The sequence below is a fragment of the Cyprinus carpio genome, chromosome A17, assembly GCF_018340385.1.
Source record: "Cyprinus carpio isolate SPL01 chromosome A17, ASM1834038v1, whole genome shotgun sequence".
Taxonomy (NCBI): domain Eukaryota; kingdom Metazoa; phylum Chordata; class Actinopteri; order Cypriniformes; family Cyprinidae; genus Cyprinus; species Cyprinus carpio.
Window position 1 is genome coordinate 15,266,140 of NC_056588.1, and position 24,927 is coordinate 15,291,066.

The 24,927-nt window shown below is 35.3% G+C and overlaps 1 protein-coding gene across 1 annotated transcript; it reads right to left on the reverse strand.

Moving 5' to 3' along the window:
* Positions 1 to 1,355: 1,355 nt before the first annotated feature.
* LOC109107553 (grainyhead-like protein 1 homolog) lies at positions 1,356 to 19,444 on the reverse strand. The gene is made up of 15 exons (XM_042774670.1): positions 19,270 to 19,444; positions 17,141 to 17,327; positions 16,570 to 16,643; positions 15,236 to 15,580; positions 14,642 to 14,734; positions 14,196 to 14,352; positions 13,117 to 13,228; positions 12,612 to 12,706; positions 10,020 to 10,263; positions 9,746 to 9,876; positions 7,708 to 7,736; positions 7,337 to 7,422; positions 5,225 to 5,310; positions 3,327 to 3,391; positions 1,356 to 2,893 (listed from the first exon to the last, which is right to left on the reverse strand). Exons 1-15 carry the CDS (start codon positions 19,287 to 19,289, stop codon positions 2,779 to 2,781), a joined length of 1,839 nt encoding a protein of 612 aa, XP_042630604.1. The 5' UTR covers positions 19,290 to 19,444; the 3' UTR covers positions 1,356 to 2,778.
* Between the last annotated feature and the right edge of the window lie 5,483 nt (positions 19,445 to 24,927).

The following is a 24,927-nucleotide window of genomic DNA, read 5'->3' on the forward strand; positions in this document are numbered from 1 at the left end:
ATATAGGTCAATGTGTGTGTTTTAACAGTGTTTTAAAAAGGTGTTCTGCAGTAGTAGTAATGAAAGACTGTTGCCCTGTCAGAGCGAGTCAAGGGTGTGTCTGTGCTGAGTTTTGAGGTAATCCATTAAGAGTGTGCTGACTCAGAGCCACTGCACAGTCCTCGGGGCCTAAACAGTCACATCTGCGGATAAGGCCAGGATGGGTCTATATTGTTTCTCCACATGCTGTTTTTGTGGTTTGTTTTTTTTTTTGGCAATTTTCAGCCATACATAGCTCAAAGCAAGGTGTTTAGAGCTAGAATGTCTAGTTTCAAGTTAAGGGTAACCACTGACATGAAGAGGGTGAATGAAAAAGAAAAAAAAACGTTATTAGGCAAAGGAACCGGGATCTCTGTCACTGCAGGTTTTTTGTTGTTGTTGTTTTTTTCTGGCCTTTCAGTATTTTACCCACTTGAATGGAAATGGATTAGGACAAGAATGTTAGCAAACAACATAATGAGGGTTTTTGTGTGCGTGCGTGCAGACACACACAGGAAGAACACGCTACTTAATTCCCCTCCTGACCTATATTTTAACATTTTAAGTGTGTCAAACTTCCCATGGGTCGAAAACAAAGTAATTACTTTTTCTCTTAAAGCTACAGTAGCCTATAGTTCGTCACATATAATGTCATCTATTACGACAACAAATTTATAATATATATATATATATATATATATATATATATATATATATATATATATATATATATATATATATCTTTATTGATTCATTTAACACTGTCAATGCTTTAAGGATGACGTTTTTCCACAAAAAATATTAAACAGCTTATTTTCAACATTGATAAGAAGAAGAAATGTTTCATGAGCACCAAATCAGCATATTAGAGTGATTTCTGAAGGACAATGTTACTCTGAAGACTGGAGTAATGGCTGCTGAAAATGATAAGAATTCAACTATAAAGTTAGTGAAGTCAATAGTATAAGTACTGAAGTGGTTCATGAAAAATAGTGGTAGAAAGATGGAGTTGTAAAACACAAAGCAGATGGCTCATTGCATTGTTGTGACACTAAACTTGCCCGGTAAAATCTAACCAGGTTTCTTGTGTCAAGAGGAGGCTCATAATGAAGATTAACTCTTTTTTTTCTCTCACTTGCCCCTCCAGAACTTAGCATGTAAAAGAGGGGAACTGAGGCTGAGGGGGTATTTGAGGCCACTGCTGATTTGAGACACTCTCCATTTAGCTGCCCACTTCCTGTCCACCAGACAGATGAGCTATTGGAGAACAGCCTGTTTCCATGACAACTCCTTTGGATACAGCTAGCTGAAAACCACGGGACACACAGACAGCCAAATAAAACACAAGGGCCCAAGTGGCTTTTATTGGAGCTTAAGATGTGCATCTGATACAAAAAGGAAACATGTCTGACTAACAGTTAAGAAGTAAAGGAAAATAATATTTTTGTGTATAAGAACACTTAAATATGCATATTAAAACCAAATTAGACATTAAAAACAGACTAAAAATATTCCCATTCACATAAATAGATCATGATTCAGTTTAAAAATTTAAAATAGTACAGAAAACTTTATAGTTATAAAAAAGTCCCATCCCAGTATGTCAATAAATATATACAAAAGTGTATCAGTTACATTTAGAAAAATGTTCAAAATGAATCAAAAGCTGTACATTTAATCAGAGTTAACATTTTTTAAAAAGGGGAATGCATAATCAGAAGTGAAATATGAATTATAGTTTCAGCATGTGCACTGAGGTCAGTACAATAAAAATTACAGCGATTTATAGGGCATCATATAATGGTTACTAGGTAACCAAATAAGCAATATGTAACACTATTTGTTTGATGGACTTCAAAGATACTTGCATGCACTTCCTCTGTATTTTTGGCTGATTTTGATATGAAACTGATATTGTATTGGAACTTTGGTGATCATGAATTACATCAGCACTGCTCGCAAATTCAACAAAATCACAGTTTATTTGCTAACAATACAGAATAATGTACTTATAAATCTGTAGTGTTATTTTGGTAGAATGAAAAAAAAGTTTATGCCGATTCTCTATGGATCACATTTTGAAAATACCTTCTGAAGGATTCATCAGAGGGCCTTATTTGTATGGACCTTATTTGTTCATATTAGGAATGACAGACTTTGAGGAAAGTCTGAGGCTGAAAATTGGTAAAAAGACCATGTTGAATTTTTGTTGGGAAAAAAGTTTGTTGTTCCTATATAATGCACACACATACTGTACCCACAGTGCTTGTGATACTGCACCTCATAGAGTTGCTAAGCATGGGATAATATACTGTACTCACTAAATACTGCTCAGGGATATTAATATCAATACAGTGAAGCATTGCGGATTCCCCAAACCCATTTCACTTCATCCTATTCATTCATCCCTTTTAGAGATTAGCATCTCCAGTGCTATGACTTTAAAGAGGAAAACTAATAGTAAATTGTTATTATGACCTCTTTCAGCATCACAAAACAATTGAGAAGCAATAAAAAAAAAAGACTCGGGTACAATAGAAAATATGGCTCAAAACCTTCAAGGTATTTGGCAGAGACACTTGAGAGAGATATTCTACATTATTTCACTCTAATTTCACAAAGTACTTAAGGCTCATATACTGTGTTAGATCACCTGAAAACTGTGCATTAGACTACACTAAAAGATGACAGTGAGTTGCTGAGGGATCTGATGTATCCTAATAGAGCAGAAAGACTTGTGTAAACCAGTCTGTAGGATCTTCAAATCTCTGTCAGTGTGAGCTTAAACATTCCTCCCATTTCCTCAATCTTGATCTGGAAGGTGTCCTCGTTGGAGTAGTGCTTGATGATGTTATCGTCCATGTTTACCAAGATCCTGAAATTGTGGCACACTATGGTTTAGTTTTACCCCTGACTTTCTTCAGTGATCAAAGCACATGGTTAAATTAGGGCTGTCAATTTAACATGTTAATTTAGTAAAATGATTTACAAAATATATTAAAAACAAAAAAAATAATAATGATTTTATTTGCAAGAATATTTTGCAAATATTTTTTAAATTATTTTTACATTTTTGATCTCTCCCCAACCAACAGTACAGATTGCCTTCAAATAAATTAATTAGTTATAATTGTTAAAAGAAATAAATAATAAATAATCTAAAATATAAATAAGTAAAATTAATATATTATATATATTATATAATTTTAAATTATTTTTAATTAATTTTTTATTGTTATTTATTGCAAATGTTAGTGTGATTGATTGTGATCGATTGTTTAAATACATTTTTAAAGAAAAAGTCTTACCCTTTCTTGCATTGCTTGCAGACCTTTCCCATCTTCTCAAGAGGGACATCATATTTCTCTGAAATCTGGTGGAGAGCAAATCCATTAGCAGGAAGTTAAGTCTATTAACATGTTATTGTTAATTATAGCAGTACGGACAGCAGTGGATCATTAACTAAGCACAATAATTATGAGAGTGTGTATTTCTTTGCAAGTACACTTATATAATTACACTTTTAGAATGGCCGAAAGAAACACTGTTACTCAATACAAGGTGGTCACAATAAAACAAATCCATCACGAAAAGCACAGACTGGTCCCTTGCTTAAAGGTATAATTCAAAGAAGCTATTTTTAACAGCAATTTTAAGACATTTATCAAAGTATCTTCTTTTATGTTCCACAAATGGTGAGTAAATGTGACAACATTTTCATTTTTGAGTGAACTATCCATTTAAAGTAGTAATTCAGTGTGAGTAATGCAACACTATGTAAGGATTAAATGGAAAATTTGTAGACCTAAGTAAGTTTTCAAGCCAACTAGTATCAAAGTTCATCTTATTTTGGGATATGAGTGGTTCAGCCTAATGTTTTCCTAGCCCACACTTTCTCTTATACCTGTCACAGGAACCACTATAGCCCTTGCCAACTTTTATGATTATTTGGATGCGTTTGTGAGCCAGCGAGATTCTCATTGTGCCCTCCTGCAATGTTTTAATGCAGACAATCTGTTGACAGTTGATCTCCTGCTATGTAACTCACTAAATTCAGGGACTTTTCTGCACTGACCACATGTTAGTGCATTTCTCTGGCCCTGGGTTCTTTCTTTTCCTGAATTTCTCTGGGAGGTGCTGTGCTGCATTAGAAATGTAGCTGTGGGTTTGGATGGGATGTATAATGTTTGGGTGGAAGCTTTTTTGGAGAGAGTGTTCATGTGTTATTGTCTGTTTGTGTGGTGCAAACGATGCATTACTAAACAAAATTATACTGTTATAAAGTTTAGAACATTTCTGTGACCATGTCCTTAAATAACCCTTCACCAAAGGCAGAGAAACTCTATTAGTTAAATTAGATTTAAGTGGTTCTTGCCTGAACAAAGCCCACTGCTATTAGTTTTACCATCAGGCAAAAGAATTATTGTTTCAAAAAGTGAAATCAGTTCTAGGTGATTTGGAGGTTTGAGTTAGCATGTTGCTAAGCTAACAGTACAATAGTCTAATAATCATAAATATACAAAGCACAAACAAATATTTGAATAAAGTTTTTATATTGTTATAATATTTTAGCATTTTAATTTATTATCATTTTAACTAAAGTATATTTTTAATGACAGTAATGTAGGGATACTTTTTGACATCCATTGTATTGGATTTCTTTTTTACAGAGCTCATCACAATGCATTATGGGAATGTTTTATGGTTTGCAACTGATTTCAATAGAGTTTGATGTCAGACATGAGCAAACAATGTGAAAGTCTATTAAGCTTAAAAATGCAAATAGCATAAATATTTTAAAAAAAAAATCTGAATTATTATTATTATTTTAGCATCTTGATTTTATTATAATAATTATTATTATTATTATTGTTGTTCAAATATATTTTTTTAATTACACAATTTTGTGAATATTTTTCTTGGATTTATTTATTACAATGCATTATGAGAATGCTTTAGGCGATGCAATTCATTTCAATAGAGTTTGATGTTAGCATGTTGTTAATCTAATACCATAATAATTTACATTTAATTACATTTACACTATTTTATGGATACTTTTTAACGTCTAATATATTGGATTTATTTTTTAGACGAAGCTCACTGCAATGCATAATGGGAATGTGTGTTCACTGATTCCTAACCCTATACGAACTGCACTAATAAGATTGAATGTGGACATTTGGGGAAAGAGAAGTGAACTCACCGCTTCCACCAGGCCTTTTAGAGTGGGAGTTTTCAGCATGAGAGCATCAAACACTTCCTCTGACTCCTTACGTACATACAGCAAAACTGCAAAGGGAGACAAATGTGGTCAGCTATGGTCTCTCATGCACAAACTGCAAGCCTAGTTTTCTTGAAACTGAGGTCAAACTTGCAAACCAAAATACACTAGAAAGTAGGGTCCAAATCATCTGCCAAGTCTTTCATGTGGCAGATGATTTGATATGCTCTTCTAATGCATGCCTTTAAAAACCTTGTGTCTCACATGCTGTTCCCTGTAGTTGGGGTTGCTATTCTTGTGTATAAACACTGGTGCCGTCCCTCCTCCCCATTCACCCAAAAACCCCAGAAGGACTGGGCAGCATCCCAAGCCATTACTGGGAACACTGAGCTACAGCAAGGGAGGTTCAGTTATGTGGACAGTCCAGAGTACACAGATTACACACATTCTATCCTATTCCAAAGCCGATGTGTTGCCTTTGACAAGAGGTTTGGTTAAATCCACACAAACAGACACCCACCCACACATCGTTGACCGTGACTGCTATTCAACAGATAAACAAGCAGAGGATAACCACAGAGAGACAAGGCATCATGTTGGGAGGGCTAGCAGCCTGCAAATTTCCGTTCTTTATTTACTAAATCCCACCGATGTTTGGTTCTGCATCCTTTGTTGAAGTGATCTAAGAAGCAGTGATTGCCACTGAAATATTGAGACATAGTCTATAATTAGGACCTATCTTGGTACAAACAATAGCTTTGTTCCAAAACCTAGTCAGCTGAATCACTGCCTACTACCCACATAGGCAACTGCCTTCTAAGGCAGCATAACATCATGGAACCTCATAAGTGAACGATCTGGAACACTGGGTAGAGCGAATCCGCATGTCACATAAATAGTGCCCCGCACATGCAATTAATAATAATAAAAAAAAAAAAGTTTGATATGAGCATTAGTATGTCACTAAGCTACATAACATTATGGTAAACATAAAATTAATGACATACTGTAGCACACAAAAATACTGGGTAAAATAATTTGAATCAAGAACAATGTTTTTTATTTTAAATATATATTATTATTTTTATTATTATATTTTTACTATTATTATTGATAATAATAATAACAGAGAGCTAGAACTACAACTGATTTCAATAAAGTTTGATAATTGCATGTTGCTAAGGTAATTAACACTCTAAGAAACAAAAAATGACAGCACACACAAATACTGGGTAAAATAATACAAATTAAATACAATAAAACAATATTTTTATATTTTAAAATATTTATTATTAATGTTAATATTAATATATAATAATAGTAATCTAAATTAAAACATTTAATTTATTATTTAGTTTTACAGCAATTAAATTATTATTATTATTGATTTTTTACTCTTCTATAAAATATTCTGAATTATACTTTTTTATAGATTCTTTTCAGTACTGTTCACATCACATTGGAATTAGTGTAATTACGAGTTTCTGACTTGTAAAAAGCATAGTCCTAGTAGAACTTAGTAGAACTTGTAATTACAACTTACAAAGCTCTGACTTGTACCATGTGACTGTTGTACCACCTGACTGCTTCAAATTCATTTTGCCATTGATACTGTTGCTACAGAAACACATAATTCCTAGTTTGAGAACATAAACGCCACGTGTTGTCACATATTTATTGTAATTACGATATGGCTTGAATGCAGCATATTTTTAAAACCAACATTTCTCTCAGAAAGCCTGCCATCTTGATTTTGTTTTTCACTGAGCCTACTGCAATGCATTATGGGATTGCCTTTTCCAAGAAGGAGACATGTCATATTGCCTTAGAGTTGCTCAAAAACAACATCTTATGAGGTATCCTCAATAGGCAGCTCACTAGGTTTTGGAACAGAGCAAATGTGTTTTGAATTAGGATGTTTTTGTGTGTGGTTACTTACAAGCAACCAAATGGCATTGCACCATAACAGTGCTGAAACTATAGTGCCAACAATACTGAAATAAACATAAAGATAAAAATGCCCCCCCAAAATCTGTCTTATCAACAGCAGGGACAAAACAAATGATATACCACCCAGTTCCAGTTAAAACACACCTTTTTTGGGCTCATCCATCCTTGCTAGCTTATTGGGAGCTGATCCAAACTCCTCCTCGGAATAAGGTAATCTCTTCATAGCTGAGCTGAATATGAGGAAAAGAAGGAAGAGAGAGGAGAAGAAGAGAAAGATGCAGCAGATGAGTGTACTGTAGTTCTGAGAAAACCTCCATCCCTATAGAAAAAGAAGGCGCTAGCAAGTACATTATTACCCATGACACAAACAGCACCTGCACATTTCCTGGAAACACTATACAGAGAGCAGGGCTTCAGGGCAAAGCTAAAGGCCATTTGCTCTAATAATGCACAATTTAATACCTCCCCCTTCTTAAACAAGCATTGCTAACATAAATGAGTACAAAGAAACTCACCCCTCCTCTGAGTCCTCAGGAGAGAAAGGCTGTAATGAGAAAAGACATACACACATAGAACAATTAAAAGAAGAAGAATAAGGAGGCATAAACCAGGGCTCTCTTTCAGGCCAAGGGCCCCATGCATGTTGCACTAAAACATTTTAGTTGATTTCTACTAAATTGCCAGTGTTAAAAGGCTTTCAGTTCACACAGTCTGATGCAAACTGCAATTTTTCAAAGCAGCAAGTCAACATAAAATGTTTAGTTTTGACCTCCCAAATCATTTACAGTATGGTGCATAGAGAAACAGGGCCTCAGTTATATACTGTATAAAATTAAATGTAGTTTTAAAGTTTTTACAAAAAAAGGTCAATAAATGCTGTTCTTTAGAAATTCCTAAAAAAAACAGCTGTTTTAAATTATAATAATATTTCACAATATTATTTTTTTCTGTATTTTTTCTGAGACTTTATTTATTATATTGAATACAGACTATTTACGTACTTTGACATAAAGCTCACACTGAAAATGCATTAAAAACATTACATTTTAATTTTACTTGATGGATTTTAATGTAGGATGACAATTAAACATTCAGCTGATCTTTAGCTTCATTTTGTTTGCCACAAAAATCAGTTTGAGATGAAACAATAATTGCTTGCTGAACCTGCTTTGTTTGTGTGACACTAGAAAAGTATGTCAAAGTTTACTTTTCTTGTTATTTTTGTGTGATTTTAGTGAAGAGTAAATAGCCAGAGGGTTTATTTTTGGATCTAGATATACTCTGGGTTTCAAGGTCACACAACTACTGATGATCAAAGGTCATGTTTAAGGACACTGTCTAACATTTGCTCTCCTACAGAATGAGGATTCATGTGATTTTAGCCATATGGGTGACAAGGTTTTTGAGCCAAAGGTGAATGGTGAAGTTACAGGAAGGGTTCTGCCAAGAAACTGAAATGGTTTAAAAATCTGATTTAAAAACATGCTGAATAGTAACTGGTGAATGGTACGCTGAACAAAGCTGGCAGGGTAAATTATGCATGTTTTGATTTGTTAAGAAACCGTGCGTGGGCTTACGATGTGATCCCTTGCCAAGAAACCTCTGATAACAGCCAATCCCATGCAATAAATGGCTTTCATAACTGTGAGAAATGACTATATTCCTTCCAGCTGACTGCATCATTCTGGTCACCGTGACCCAACGACAATCTGCTGTTTCTGTGAAATGTTTCAGCAGTCTGCACTCACACATGCAATAAAGAGCACTGAAATGATGATGTCAATATGCTTTTATGCACAGCCACTTACATGTGGTGATAACATGGAACTGAAATGATTCTGTTAGTTAGGAGGCTTCGTCATAGTGGCACTGACATGTAGATAATTAAGACTTTTTGCAAGAGACCACAAATCATAATCTTAAACAGATTTTTTTAACACTCCTAAGGGCATTATATATGTGTAATAGGTTTTAATACAAAAAACATATCAGGTTGATATTTAATCATTTTTCTTCATTTGATGTAAAAAAAAAAAAAAAATCATAATAAATGTATAATAGAATTTATTAATAAATGATATCAGAATTTAATATATTATAATTGTATGATTTAAAGCCTAACAGATTCTGGATTGCTAATGCAATGGTTGCCAAGTTCAGTGCCGGGCAGGAGTAACCCAGAAACTGGAGAGTTACTGAGGTCAAAATCAACCTAAACTATGATTATATGCTCACATGCTGCAAAAATACATTATCATACATTCTCTTATCTTCGTATCTTATCACCAGTGCTCACATGTAATGTGTCATAACACACACTGCGTAATCCACATGTCTAGCAGCTGTATACTTGTAGTGCACAGTATATTTGAGTTTCATAAGTCTAACAGTGATGGAAATGTTATAAAGCTGTAAATATTATACCCTTTTTAGGCTTTGCACTGCCCTTATTGAACCCAACTGTCTCAAAGAGGTCATTTGAAACTCAGAAACTTTTTTAAATGATATTTTAAAATTATTAAAAAAGTTTTGCACACAGTGTTGGCTACTCACATGACGCTGGAAGGTGGAGAAATGAATATCGGGGATGAAAAGAACAGGCTGCGTCTCGAATTCCGTCATTGTCTTGAAGATTGTGATGTCGCTGCGCTTGTGCAGAAGGGGAACCTTGACATCTGGGCCAACTGGGGAAAACAGGACAAGGATAGAGTGAAAACAAGTCTTACTGGAGCTCAAGTCACACGTTTATACTATGAAGCACCATCACGTCAGTTAAAATTTACACGTCAAAAAAAAAATAACAAACAAACAAAAAAACTGTGCGTACAGTTTCCCAAAGGAGTGCTGTCAGTGCATTTGCCCCTCCTACGGGACTGTTTCCTCTCCTCATCACGGATCTTGCGCTCTGCACCCTTGTCGCAGAAGACCTTAATCTGGCAGTAAGCACGGTGGATAGGTTTATTACTGCGGTTATTGTAGCTGTAGGTGTCGATCTGTAGGTTGAGTGGTAGGCCTTTCACTCCCTTTTGAGAGGAGAAGTCTGTGCTCAGACAGTTCACTGAGATGAAGATCTAAGGAGGAAAGAGAGGGAACAATTAAATGCCATGCAGCTGTCATTTGTTACAAAGTGATCCTTGGAAATAAAGAGTATTGTCATTCTCACTTCAACTTATATTACTTCAGATGCGTAAAGAAAAAAAAAGAAAGGAAAAATAAATGCACTGAAAATTCTGACTGGTCAAAAATATTATATTTAAAAATATTATTTTTCAAAAATATTTCACAAAATAAAAAAATTAAGTGCAGTGAATTGAAAGAAAAAGCAAGAGAAAACCTCAGAGTGCTCAAAGCGTATTTTTGCTTGACCTTTTTTAGTCTTAAACTTCATTAACTGTGTTGATAGCATTGCTTGTTTTGAACTTATGAATTCTGTTTTCTGTAAATGCATGAGGTGAAAGGTTTGTGAGAGGTGAACAGAAACATCAGACTGTGACCAGTAGCCCCTCACTGCAGAACACAAGATCCAGGGGGCGTGGTTGGATCCACATCTAGGAGGTGGAGATTGGTAGGTTTAGGGGTGGGGATGGGTAGGTTTAGGGATCAGGGGGTGGAGACGGGTAGGATTAGGTATATGTATGGTGGGAGGAGTTGGATCTGGATCTAACCACGCCCCCTGGATCCTGTGTTCTGCAGTGAGGACCATCTCGACTGTAATGCCATTATCTGTTTTGTATGTCGCCCCCTTTTGGAAACAGAAAAGAATCACAGCACATAATGTTCTTTAGACTTCTGCTTAAAGGGGTCATATGATGCTTTTTTAAATATCATTATATTGTGTATTTGGTGTAACAGAATATGTTGACATGCTTTAATGTACAAAAAAAAAACACTTTATTTTTCAAATACTGTACATTATTGTAGGTCCTCTATGTCCCGCCTCTCTCAAACACATCATTTTCTACAAAGTCCCTCCTTCTGACAAGCGCAGTCTGCTCTGATTGGCCAACTGACCCAGTGCATTGTGATTGGCCGAGCACCGCAAGATTAAAACTAAGAAATTTAATTCTTAAAAAAGAATTCAAAATTATGAATGGTTGTGTATACAGTATGTACAACTTTTGTTCAGCATCTGTTTATTCCTACCAAAGCAAAAATTTACTTTACCTGTATTCAATGACAATACAGCATCTTATGTAATAATGGATTATTAACAAAAGGCCTGAGACAAAATGATAAGTATTACAAACAAATGGACTTTCAACTAATCAAATATTTGCACAAGCATTCACTCAATGCTTGTCATTTCTCAAAAAGCCCGCTAGGGAGCGCCACAAATCCATTCCAACCGTCCTTCACCAAATCTCTCAGGGTCTTGCCCTTTCTCTCTCCACTTTCTGTTTCTCTCAATCTGTCCCTCCCAAGCAGACAGAATCCGATCCACGCCCACATGTAACACCGCAAACAGTCGGCACACAGGAGATTGTGCACACGGATGAGTATCCTACAGCGCCAGGCCTATCTTATGATCTGCATCCTGGTTATAGGACAACACTGCTCACTGCAAAATACCCCATTTCAATTTTTAAACTTTGGATCGTTTACTTTAGTGGGACGAATTGGAGAACTATAATTACATGAATACACAACTGTACGTGCAAAGACTAGTGACAGATGCTTCAACTTAGAAAACAGCAGAAAAATCAAAACTAATCAGACTGAGGCAGAGGATTTTAACCAAAGTCTGTTTGTCACTTTGTGATAGGTTTAACCTGACTAGTCTCGACGACACACTCGTCAAACTGGATTCCATTAGCAGTCGGTGCTCACTGCTCCCCCATCAGTGTTTCCTCATTCTTGATGCCATTGTTGGGTGCGTCTCCTCTTAAACCATCAGGCCTAATGAACTAGTCATTTCAGCATTCACAGACATTTCAAAGTCAGACTACTAATCTCAGTGAACAAAAATGATCTACATCAGTCCAGTATCTACATCTGAAAAACTAAACTAAAGGTATTAGACAATGTTGGAAAACATCAATGTCCAGCTCAAGGAACTAAACTAAAAATAATCTCAGAAAGCCCTTTCTTCACACTTTCTTAGGATCTTTCTTAATGACAACTTATGGTTCTTGGGATACAACACAATGTTTGTGTTGCCTGAACAAACCCTTTTTTATGTAGGGTCTATTTTTAGTGTAAATGTTCATGTTAGTCATGCTTTTTTCTGAAAAGTTCATGTCTATTATTCACCTGTAAGCTTTTAATAAATCAACAGAAAGTCATTTTTCTATGATCTCTTATTATTTTCTTTAACAGATGTCAAGAGGCAAATCAAATAAAGCAGTAATAATGTTTTTTATTGATTGATTTTTTTCACTAAAACTAAGCAAACATTGGAAGTGCCTCAAAATGTCTTTACCTTTGCTTCCTCGCTGATGTCCCATGTAAATGAAATGGCATTATATGAAATCTCTTCAATATTGCTGATGGAATTGAAACTTTCTTTGTAGTCCGCTGAGGGAGACAACAAGAGAGGCTTGATTAATGAGTGTAGACAGACAAGTGGATTATTTACATTATGTAAGAGTATGGATAAATGGGGAATGGAATATTTTGGTTGTATCATAATTTGAAATCGATAACACAGGCAGAAGTGACTATCATAGACTAGAACTAATTAATTAATTAATCAAGGCTTTTTTATGTTGTACTTTACTAATATAATATTGTGACATTAAAGGATAGTTCACCCAAAAATGAAAAAATATATGTTCAACATAAGAAAGAAACTCAGACAGGTTTGGAACAACATTGAAGGTTGAGTAAATGTTGACAGAATTTTAATTTTTGGGTGAACTATCCCTTGGAGAGTGAGATCAGTGAGATCAAGGGTGTACTGATCTCCCAAGACAAAGACTTCTCACCAATATCAATGCATCTCTGCTTGGCCGTGTGCTGTCTTGAGTGCCAGTATTTCCAGTGCTTGAGTTGGTCATCTCTGGTTTTCTCCTCTCCAAACACTACCATCACAACACTCTGAAAAACAACATGGTGTTACTGGTTTACATTAATGAACACACACTCTCAAACAAGTAGGCTACTCATACATTTAGTGGTCCAAAAGGTATTTACACACTTAAATCTATAGTAATTTTGCAGTAAGCCACATTAATTTCCCTTTTTTTTGGGAGGTTAATTTGTGGGGTTAATTACTTTTAGTGATTGCAAAGTACAATGTGTAAATAAATGTATTACATAAATCTTTGTTATGTTATAATGTGTGGATGAAGTGTCCAAAGCAGTTTGGTGCAAAAAAATAAAATAATAATAATATATATATAAACATATATATATTAGGGCTGGTAAAAAAAAATTGCGATATCTCGATATTAATGGATTCTCTTTTTTACAGAACAAAGAATCGTATAGCCTGTTTTCAGTTAATGGACGGAACAGTGAAGGGCACTTCCCATCCAATAAATCGCAATAAGCATTGTGCTTTGGTGCTTTTAATATGAAACAAAGCCTCAGGTTTCAATTTATGTCCACTGTATTGCAGTATTCAAACAATAAATGCTGTTTTGGCGCTGTTTAATCTGGAGTGACAGATCGCTGTTGCGCCTCAGTTCAACCGAAGGCGCACGTGACCTAATCATATCCTCCACATTAATACCAGTTTCAACACAAAATAAACAAGAGTCATGACTAAACATCTGAAGGTAAGTTAAAAGAAAGAGTACGACTTAAAAATACGAATTGAAGTTGAGAAAATTTGGCAGGTACTGTACCTGATATATATCCAAAATAATCGAACTGAATCGGTAATCGAATTGAATGGAAAGCTTGTGAATGAGAATCGAATCGAATTGTGAAATTTGTGTCAAAACCCAGCCCTAATATATATATATATATATATAAAGCTTGTTATATATATATATATATATATATATATATATATATATATGTATAAATAAATAAATATTTTTTTCCATGCTCCTCTTACCCTGACTTTACAGATGGGGCCATGCAGCAGTTTGCCATTGTTGGTTTCCCTGAGGGTGATGGGATAGAACTGGTTCTTGTTGAGGTATGTCATTGTGCCATCAGCAGATTTCTGTCTGAGAGACTTGGAGGCTTCTAATGTGTATTCATAATTATTACTGTTAACCAAACACAAGAAAGGGGTCACCACTTAATACATATTTGCACCATCAGACCAAATACACCCATGACAATTTCCATGTTTGCTATTACAGGGAAGAGGCAGCTTGTCGTATTTGTTGTAGGCTGACGTTCATTTATTTACCCATGGGCCATGAGCACCTGTCAGAATGATGCACCAGTGACCCTATTCAAGCTATTTGTACACACTCAGCTGATAGAATCTGCTAACTCTTAAATGGAAGTTTTTCTCTGAGGTTATGTTTCTGGCAGCAAGCACTCACTTACCCTGACACTGTGTCAAAAGTGGCATAGTCCTCCTGTGGGATGGGACCCAGGCCTAACTGAAGATCCCTTGAGAACGCGAACACCTGTACCGCACAAAAGAGGGGCAAGAGGGCCTGGCATTAGCGCAAACAAGCACCACATCACCACACATTCAGTCAGTGGGAGAAAGCTGATTGCTAAGCAAAAGAAAAAAAAAAAAAAAACAGCTCTCCCTGTGTGTGCAAGGTTTTTGTGGAACTATCATTTCTAAGGAAACCCTCCCTCCAGAAAAAAAAGCAGGTAGAGAGAGGGAGCGGGAATGAGAGCGGGCAAAAGAGAGAGTGAGAGAGAGAAAAGGCCCTGGCTATTATGTGAGAGGAAAATACAGCACTTTATTGTGTAAGAGAGACAATGGCATAATGACATGCTAGCTGCTATTTTGGCATGTTCAAATAAAAATAGGGAGGGGGCTCAATACAACAATGTCTTTAGAGTCACCAGGTAAATGAAGTATTGTCTGAGGGTGGGAGACAGGAGATGTGTGTGTGTGTGTGTGTGTGTGTGTGTGTGTGTGTGTGTGTGTGTGTGTGTGTGTGTGTGTGTGTGTGTGTGTGAGAACTTGTGTGTGTGTGTGTGTGTGTGTTCGAGTCTGGGGTGCGTGGCTGTGTGTTCGGACTAAACTGGTTGTGGGGGAGCTGAGGGTCAAATACCACTGTGTGACTGTCTGGTTCTGAGCAGTGGGGATTGGGGACTGTGACGGAGAATCCATGTGATGGACCCTCGGTTTTCACTGGGTAGTTTGGCGCAGGCGCAATGGACACTGTCACCGTAGTATCGGGTGAGGTGAAAAGGCCTCTCTTGTCCTGGGTGTGCTGGTTCCCTGGAAGAACGATATTTACTCCTTTCAGAACCTGGATTCGGTTCTCTGCCAAAGGCTCTTGGAGAGGGACCATCAAGTTTCTGTTGTGAATGCAAATGAAAATGTGAATAACAAGATATAAAATATAAAATGTTTAAAATATATTTTCAATGACCTACAAACAACTGAGAATATAGAATATATAAATTTAACTGCAACAAATATTGTTCTCCTTCACAAAGAATGTGCAAAATTCAAGGCTATTGAAACATATATAAACCTATCAATATATGTCATGCTACGCATTGAGAAAAATGAATTATAAACAATACAACATATACATAAATACACACACACACTCACACACACACACACACACACACACACACACATATATATATATATATGTATAAAGAAGCTTCATACTAAATGTTAATGAGTAAACACATTAAGCATAACTTTTTACAGATATTAATATACAAATTATTTGCTTTGTATGCAGGATTTAAATTAAATGTAGAAATTTTGTAACACAAATGGAACATATAGTAAGAAATGTTTAAATAAAACTGAATTACAGCCTTCCTTTCTGTTGTGCAGCTTCTGGTTGACGTGCATGTGCATCCGTATGCATATAATCTTTAGTATAATCTTTAATAAGTTTAGTCTATAATAAGTATAATATTTAATCCTAGCACAGATAATAATATTTAATCCTATACAGAATATAGTTAAAAATATATATCTGTGCTCGGGAGAAACCCTCTCAAACGCATTAGATAACTCAAGCACGCTCACGTGGCAGCACGGCAACCTGAAAGTCTATGTGCATGATATTTGAAGCATTTAATAAAAAGTGCTCTCATGCTTCGAACAGCTTCAAGCACTTTTTGACAGTGATGTCACTGACGTAACTCCTGCACGTTTGGCAAACAGAGCCGACAAATTGATCACATAAATCGTTGTTGAATATTTTCATATTTTCAGCAAGCTGATTTGAGCCATAGCAACGAATAACATAAAGTAGGGTCTCATCTTCTCAGTATGGGAAAAACGGCATTCACTATTGCATCTTTGATGAGAGCTTCACCTTTTGTTGGGATCCACATCAGAGCCCAGGACGTCAGCCTTTGGCTGGGATATTGTTCTCTTTTCCCGCGGCACCTGGGGAAAGTAAACAAACTCTATGTAAGTCTGACCACATCCAATAGCATTAGCTTTACCCATTATATCTGTCTATGAATATATTTAACATACTAGGTGACATTTTATGTTGTAAAAGGATGTCATATATCATTTAATAAATTATTTGTTATTTTGTACTCAAATAATAATCATAAGCAATAAATAATGTTAGAGTTTTGTTGTTGTTGTCTAAAGTTCCTCCTTTCATCCCCTTTGAAAGGATTATTCTATAATGTTTTCATTTGTCTGTTTAAAGATTATTTAACTTTTTTAATTAAAATTATTTTATTTTAACTTATTTTTTAATTAAAACGACTAAACACACACATAACATTTAATATGATATTTAGACTTTTACTGTGTTTGGTGTATTATTGAATTTTATTTTGTTAATATATAATGTGTATTTTGTGTTTGCAAAAAGTACATTACAATTTATTATTATTATCAGTGATGTCAGTCTCTACTAGTTGTACCTTGTAGTATTCGTAAAGTAAACCCAGAGCTGCGGCACTGTCCTCATCTCCATTGATGCTCATCATGGCCTTGGTGGCGGCTGTGAGGGGGTTCTCCAGGAATGACTTCCAGGCCTCATCCTCACTTGTAAAAGGCCGCCGTTGGCTGTAAGCCGGATCATTCTGTAGCACAAGCACTGCCCGCTTACTGTGAGGAAAAGTTCAGAAAGAGCCATCAGTACTAGAACAACAGCTCAATTCATCTTCAGGGAGAAGCAGACAGGCTGTGTGATTTGTAAACACACAGAGTCATAAGGAACAAAATGATGGATGTTGAGCATCAACAATCTGAAGATGTTTTGGCATTATTGCTGGTGTCAAAGTTGACAAAAGGCCTTATTTATCTCAGGATCTGTGACAAAACCAGCCCAAACAACAAATCTCTGTGCAGACTGCAGCTTCCTGTTTGACAACATGTTTCACTGGCTCTTCCAGTAAAGTGTCAGAAGGAGATCTAGTGACTTTTCTCAGACTGTGACAAAGTTCATTAAGAAAACTGGTTATGGCCTCTGTGCATTTTCGTCATCATTATGTCATTCTTATGAGTACCCTCATCTATTATGTAGACAAAGGTGGCTTACAGAATATTGAATATACTCTGATTCAGTGCTAATTAAATGTATTAATGTGTTGAAATATCTGACAATGAAATAAGGACAAGGTAGAGTTTTTTTTTCTTCAACTTTTAAACCTTTTAACTTGGGTTGCGTAAGCAGGGCGAGGTTAAGTCTGGTAGAGAACTTAGCCATCACGTAAATGTGACTTAAAAAAAAGATGATCAAGTTTTTAAGTATAAACTTAGGACATGCATTTTCAAATTTATTCAGGATAGGCTTCATCCTGATGGTCATTGGTCTTTTTAGTCTCTTAGATCACATAACACTCTAGCCTTTAAATAAAGGAATGAATCTATAATGTGTTGCTATGACAAAACTTTGCATCTAGGTTAGTTAACGCAAATGGATTATAAGTAATTTGATAACTAATTGTGCCATTCTTTCTCCCTGTTTGATTTTAGCTTTGCAACCTGATAGATCCGTTATTCTGGGACAATAAACCTTGTGGACACGCAACCCCACTTCTAAAACAAAAGAGGCAACCAAGCACAAAATTTCTAATTATGGCATTTGTGGCCACATCCGCCATACTCCAAACACTAACTAAGGAGAGTTTTAGTTTTCTCTTCAGGATTCACAGATACAAGGTCTCATGTTGCTTACACTGTAGTGATGGTTGTCAACAAAGTTCTGTTTGCATGAGGAAATATTTTGGGTGTATACTTTCTTGATTTAAAGTAGAGGCGATTCTGTTATGAGAAGGAAAGGAAACCCAAACTTTTAAAGGTAGGTGAAGGTTGTTTTTGTTTGTTTTATTTAATATACAAAAAGCTTAAACACTGTTCCTGAGAAGGAATTGCCAAGTCTAGAAAGCAATAAACTCTTCTTTCAAAACATTAACAACATTTCACTTGATAAATCCTAACATACTAATCCATAAAATAATCGTACACCTACTGCCATTACAGGATCTTTTACTATCTAAAAACCTGAAGATTTCAGCCAGTATATTTAGTCAATTATTACCTTTCCAAAAACCCAGATGTTATTTCCAGTTGTACCTACAAGAAGAATTTCCTTAAAATAAATGCTAACAAAATGTCAAGCTTTCACAAGTTTCCCCTTTAGACTCAAATGTGATTTCACTCCAAATGAGGAAAATGTGCACGCAAAAATGAAACAAACAAACCGAATAGCAAGCAAGTCTGACAAATAGATCGCGGCGCTAGTAACTCCCGCAGCAGGTGCAGATACACCTGTGACCGTAGCAGGTCTGAACATGACAGGTGAACTGAAGAGCCCAGACAGCACAACTGTGTAGCGGAATCGGCTCTCGGCTGTCAGTCCGACTGCTCGTGATAAGATACTATTTCCCAGAATTACTGAGACAAGTCAGACTAAAGAAGCTAATCTATGTCAGTTCCAGCAAATAAACCAAGATTAAGCAGTAAATAGTGCATGATATTTCAGTCATTGGATCCTTTTCTGTTGACCATCTCTCGGTATACTATGGACCTACAGTGGTGAACTTACTTATCATGCTCCTGTGACATCTCTTATGGTCGAACTGGACTTTCTAGTTGGGACTGTAAATCCGATCCTTCTTCTTCTTGTATGGAGCAACGTTTTCAGGATGGGATGAGGGCTGCGTTAGAATTGCCTGTATGAGAACGGGTTTTGTTGGCTTTTCTCGCTTTTTTGGATATACTGAGAAATTGGGGCCGGTTTTACCTGTGACAGGACACTGGATTGGATTACACCTGAGAGGAGGAGCTAAATATTCAACGACGCTCATTGCTTATGGTCTGTGCATGTTTAACTTAACAAAAACCTAATGAAATTAATGGTGCAGTGTAATAATCTTTTATTTTAGCACTACATAACAGATAAATCATAGTATGTTTTTCTCCCTGGATAAAATTTAAGTAGATCAGGACTACATTTTGCTGTAATTTTATATTCAATATGTGCCTTTTGCAAACATGTCTGATTTAGATTTAGCTTAAAAGATATTTCTTTATTTTTAATACAACTTTTATAATGTACAAGGGGTGGAATGGAAGTCTTTAAAAGCATCTTAGAGTAGCTAAGGCTTCTGTATAATGACAACATTTACATAAAAGATGAAAATTATGGAATTGTTTAAACTGCTGCTTTGTCATATTGCATGCTGAAGACAGCCTGAGATTGATTAAAAAATGTACTAAACTTACAAATTTTACTTACTTTACTTTACTTAGAAATTACCATTTAACTTCAAATCATATGTAGGCCTATACTGTTATCACATGAGAGTTACAGACACATTTAAACAATGAAATTTTGCTGTAAATTAGTTTTTATGTTCGGCAGCATTTCTATTCTCGTATATTTGTGTCTCTTTAGTTTCTTGTGATTTGTATGCAAACAATATTATGTGTAACAGTAAACTGCTGTAAGCACCCACACCAACCCAAAACTGAAGACCAGAGCTCCTTAACAAAAAAAGGGGGAGGGTTTATAAATGTATATATAATAAAAACTGATCAGTTACTTTATATAACATAATACTGTAGAATTATAACATAATGTTGCATGCTAATGATGTAAATGTTCAAGATAAAGATGATATTGATTTTAACCCCAATGTTCTTTAATAGAACTACACATGCTAAGTTCAAAATGCGAACTTTTGAATAATCTGCTTGTTTCTTTATGAGCTAAACACCAATTTGAGTTTATTTACATATAATTTTAATAGACTACAAGTAGTCTACAAAAAGATATCTTGCTTGCAGTTCTATAATTCCAAGACATTTACTTTTCTTTTTAAATATGCAAATAACCCAAATTAACGAAACTCATTTCCCCCTCAGTTTCAGTGACATTCTTTCACTGTAAAGGTTAATTAATATCTCTATGTGAGCATAGAAAGTTGTTCTCGCTACTGGCTAAATTTAGACAGTTAAGTAGAGATAATACCTAAAAAGATACAGGGATGAGAAAATAAACAGCACTTCTCCTTAGTGAGAGAGGGCTTTAGAGATGCTATCATTCAGTTTTCAGTTTATACTCCCCCACCAAACACACACTTCTCTTGCTGCAGTGTTTATTTACCCTAATGCACAGACTCTTGCTTGAGCAGGCACAGTGTTTATATTTGCTGTCATGGCTTTGAATGTGTGCTGACAGTAGGAACATATTAGAGACCGTATGCAAGTGGAATGGTAGTTCAAATGGTTGCTGCCAACTGGCAAAACCAAATTCAGCTATTGCTGCTTGTTTATTTTGGTCAAATAAACATTGGAATTGTATATGTATATGAGCAGCTTTATAAAAAATAATAATAAAGTGCTTCACTATTTTTTCTGCCTTTCTTGTAAAACAGTAAATTAGAAAATTCATGGATAACAACAATAATTATATTTTAGTATTAGAAACAATACTGTGACTAAAGAGCTTACACATACTGGTGGTATAACAATCACAGAAACATAAAAAAATGATTTTGGGAATTACCAATGCTGTTAGTTTAGGCCAGCTGTGGCACAAACCTTACACTGGGTGGAGGTGGTCTAATTTGTTAAGCACTGTGTGTGTGTGTGTGTGTGTGTGTGTATATATATATATATATATATATATATATATATATATATATATATATATATATATATATATATATATATATATATATACAGGGATGTGACTGTACACATGTAACTAACTTAATAAGGATTTATTCTCTTGCTCATTGCAAAACAACTGAACCAACACCCATTGAAAAACACCCTACAAAACTATGCATTCAAAGAAAATCCTTAAAAGCCTGGAGCAAATTGCAAATTATAGTCAATCAGATAAAAAAAAAAATCCCACAATTATTTTTTATTTGGTGTTTCAGATAGATCTGCAAATTTGTCGTATTTATTTAGCTATGTAATAGCACTGAACAGCTGTCATTTGTCATATATTCTTCTAAATTTGTGTAACATGTAACTTGAACTAGAAGAATTCTGTAAATCTTAAACAAAGTACAGCAGCCTGCAGAGTCATAAGAGATCATTTGCATGTATGACAAACAGATGATGTAGACTTCACAAGCTTATGCATCCCTTTAGATTTTACTCACACATATAAATGAGGATATAGTACAGGTCAGCTATAATCTCAGAGCGGACGGTTTCAAATGGCTCTCTAAAGCTGTAAACACACACACACACACACACACACACACACACACACACACACACACACACACACACACACACACACACACATATATAAAAAACAAGAATATATTATTTAAGTTTTTTTCTACTTCTAAATTTTACATTTAATTCAGTGTGGTACTTGCCAATTATTTGTCATTATTTGTGAATTTTAGTGATTTTTTGTGAATTTATTTATTAAAATTATTTATGAAGTGAGAAGTGTATCATCACCTTTTTTTCTGTAGGATGAAACAAAATATTTTTATAAATACATATAAATATAATGCATATATATTGTATCTACGGTGTGCACTGTAACACTGTTAACAATGAAATGATGTTGATGAACATCTTCCTTAGAAGGACGGGTGGCTGGATTTGCTTGAGTCTATTTACAGTTCCCACAGGGTCTGTTTGTGTTCTTTCTCCTCGCTGCCACTCTTGACAGTTATTTGCCAGCTCCAGTCATAAGTCTGAGTGTAGAGCACCAGGATGTGAGTGTAAGATGCAAATACAGACCACCTTTTAGGCTTGCCGGGACTCATCCTGACTGCGTATATCTTATAGAGTCTAGTGTTTCTCAGTATTTAGGTACCGATAAATTCATACTGATATTTATTACATCCAAGACACATCCTATTTGCTCTTGGTAATAGCTGCTCACCTCTTCGCTGCCATTTGACCAGTTACTGCCTCGAGACAAAAGCAGGATGAGCTTTTGTAAATAATCAAATAAAAGAAATATTTAAAGATCTCCATGATGTGCTGAAACTGACGTGCACAAATGACTAACTGCTTTTTGCATTTTCCCAATAAACAGCTGCAGTGAAGGTTGTGGGATAAGCTCTGGTGTTTTGGAGAAACTATTAGGAAGATTTTATCAAGCTGTCTTGTGTGCTTATAGTGCAAACACAGCGAGAGGGTGAGGGTAGCGTGGGCCCGTATGCTGAACCCTCCTCTATCCCTGTCCTTTCATGTCTGATATATCCTTGAGGTCAGCAGAAATGTCAGGTTTTATGGGACATCAACGGACTGGCTGCTTTAGTTTAGTGGATTATTAAATTGCTTGAGAAGTTAGACTGAAAAGTACATTGTTAACCTCATATCAATTTACATAAGTCACTTAATTTTCTTAGTTACTTTAGCCCAATCAATAATATACAAGAGCATTCAGGAAAAAAATGTGCCAACTTTGTATGCATGTCGGTTGCATTTGTTTTTGAAATATTTGTATACCATTTTTAAAGCTTTAATTTAATGACTTTAAAATGTCATTGTGTGTAGCCATTATTATAATCATTAATTATTATAACTATTGTATTTATACACTGAATACATTGTGAGTGTACACATCTTTATCATTATTATTTTCAAGTTTTTTTATTTATTTTATTTTAACAAATATCATGAATTATTACCAAGATTTCTGGATCTCCAAGGCATTTCTGAATTTTTAAACAACTATGATATCGTTTTCAAGAAAAGATATATAAATAAGTATTTCCTTATATGCTGAATACATGTGAGTGAACACATCCCAATAATCTTTATTATTTTTAAATATATGTTTCAGTGTATTTTTATTATTATTATTTTATTATTAACAATATTGATAAATATTACTCTCTGTGATATCATTTCCTGTTTTATGTTTTCTCTGTATGTTTCTGGAGTGTTTTACTTTGCTGACCGCACCACATTACTTTTGCAGACAATTCTATTAAGATATCAGGACAGTTGTTTGGCATTTATGAATTTATGCCCCCAAAATATATCGAAATTAATTTTAATATACAGAAAAAAAAAAAAAAAACATGTTTGTCAGAGAAGTCATTGTATTTGTGATTTGTATTTTTGAATGAACAGATCACGTCATTGACCAGTTGTTACAGCTTGGCTTTCTACCTGTTCACAACAAAACAAAATGAAGTATTTAGAAATCCAATTTAGAAAACCCCAAATAATGACCAACATTTCTATAGGCAACTTCAGTTTCATGTCAGAGCAAGCTGACAGTGAAACTGACTCATGTTATATCCAAAGTTTTTCCCAGTGGGTTGGGTGAAAGATTTCATTTGAACAATAGATGGTGGGATGTGTTCCATTGTGAAGTTGTTGCAAGACATCTGATTAGATTGAGCTTGCAACTGTCAAGACTAAAAAACTGACCCTTTTCCCACAGCAGTTTCACTTACTTATCATTTTCTTTCTTTTTCTCAAGCAGTTGAAACACACAGGTTGAAACATGTTTAAAGTGCAGAGCAATGCTTCAGCACGCCCATCTGAAAAAATCTGACATTAGGTACATTTGATAAGCAGATATTCGAAGCCTCACATAATAATTTTCATATAGGGTTGGCAAAACCTGTAAACTGCATAACACTGTCCTCTGAGAAAATAAATGATACCATATTTGTTTTTGTATTTTTACCAAGGTAATTGCTGAGCGACGGAACTAATTATTAAAGCAAACATGCAGTCAGACTTGTGGGTTGTGTAGTTTGTTTTAAAGGGGTCATATGATGTTGCCAAAAAGAATATTATTTTGTGTATTTGGTGTAATTAACATTTAAGCAGTTTAAGGTTCAAAAAAACACATTATTTTCCACATACTGTGCATTATTGTTTCTCCTCTATACCCCGCCTTCTGAAATGCGTCAATTTTTACAAAGCTCATTGGTCTGAAAAGCGAGGTGTGTTCTGATTGGCCAGCTATCCAGTGCTTTGTGATTGGCCGAATGGCTCAAGCGTGTGACGGAAATGTTACGCCCCTTAACATACTGTGATGCGTGTCCCGGTCAGAATACCGGCAAGACAAGACAATAACAATAAAACCCATTACAAACAAGCCATTTGTTGCATCCCGTGGGGACATAATTACGGATTATAATGATTTATACTGTGTTTTTACATGTTGCGTTGCATCGCGCCGTGCCGTGTAAACATAAAAACCATGTCTGCATTTGTGATCGGAGAAACAACAAGAGCAGCTCTACACCAG

What these genes read in the sequence shown, in the direction of transcription:
- LOC109107553 (XM_042774670.1), bottom strand. Translation starts at nt 19,289, where the DNA reads ATGTCACAGGAGCATGATAA. An exon ending in GATGGATGAGCCCAAAAAAG is followed by an intron (nt 5,311 to 7,336) that starts GTGTGTTTTAAC and finishes CTCCCTTTGCAG; the next exon opens with TTTTGCTGTATGTACGTAAG. An exon ending in TAAAAGGCCTGGTGGAAGCG is followed by an intron (nt 3,392 to 5,224) that starts GTGAGTTCACTT and finishes GCTCTCCACCAG; the next exon opens with ATTTCAGAGAAATATGATGT.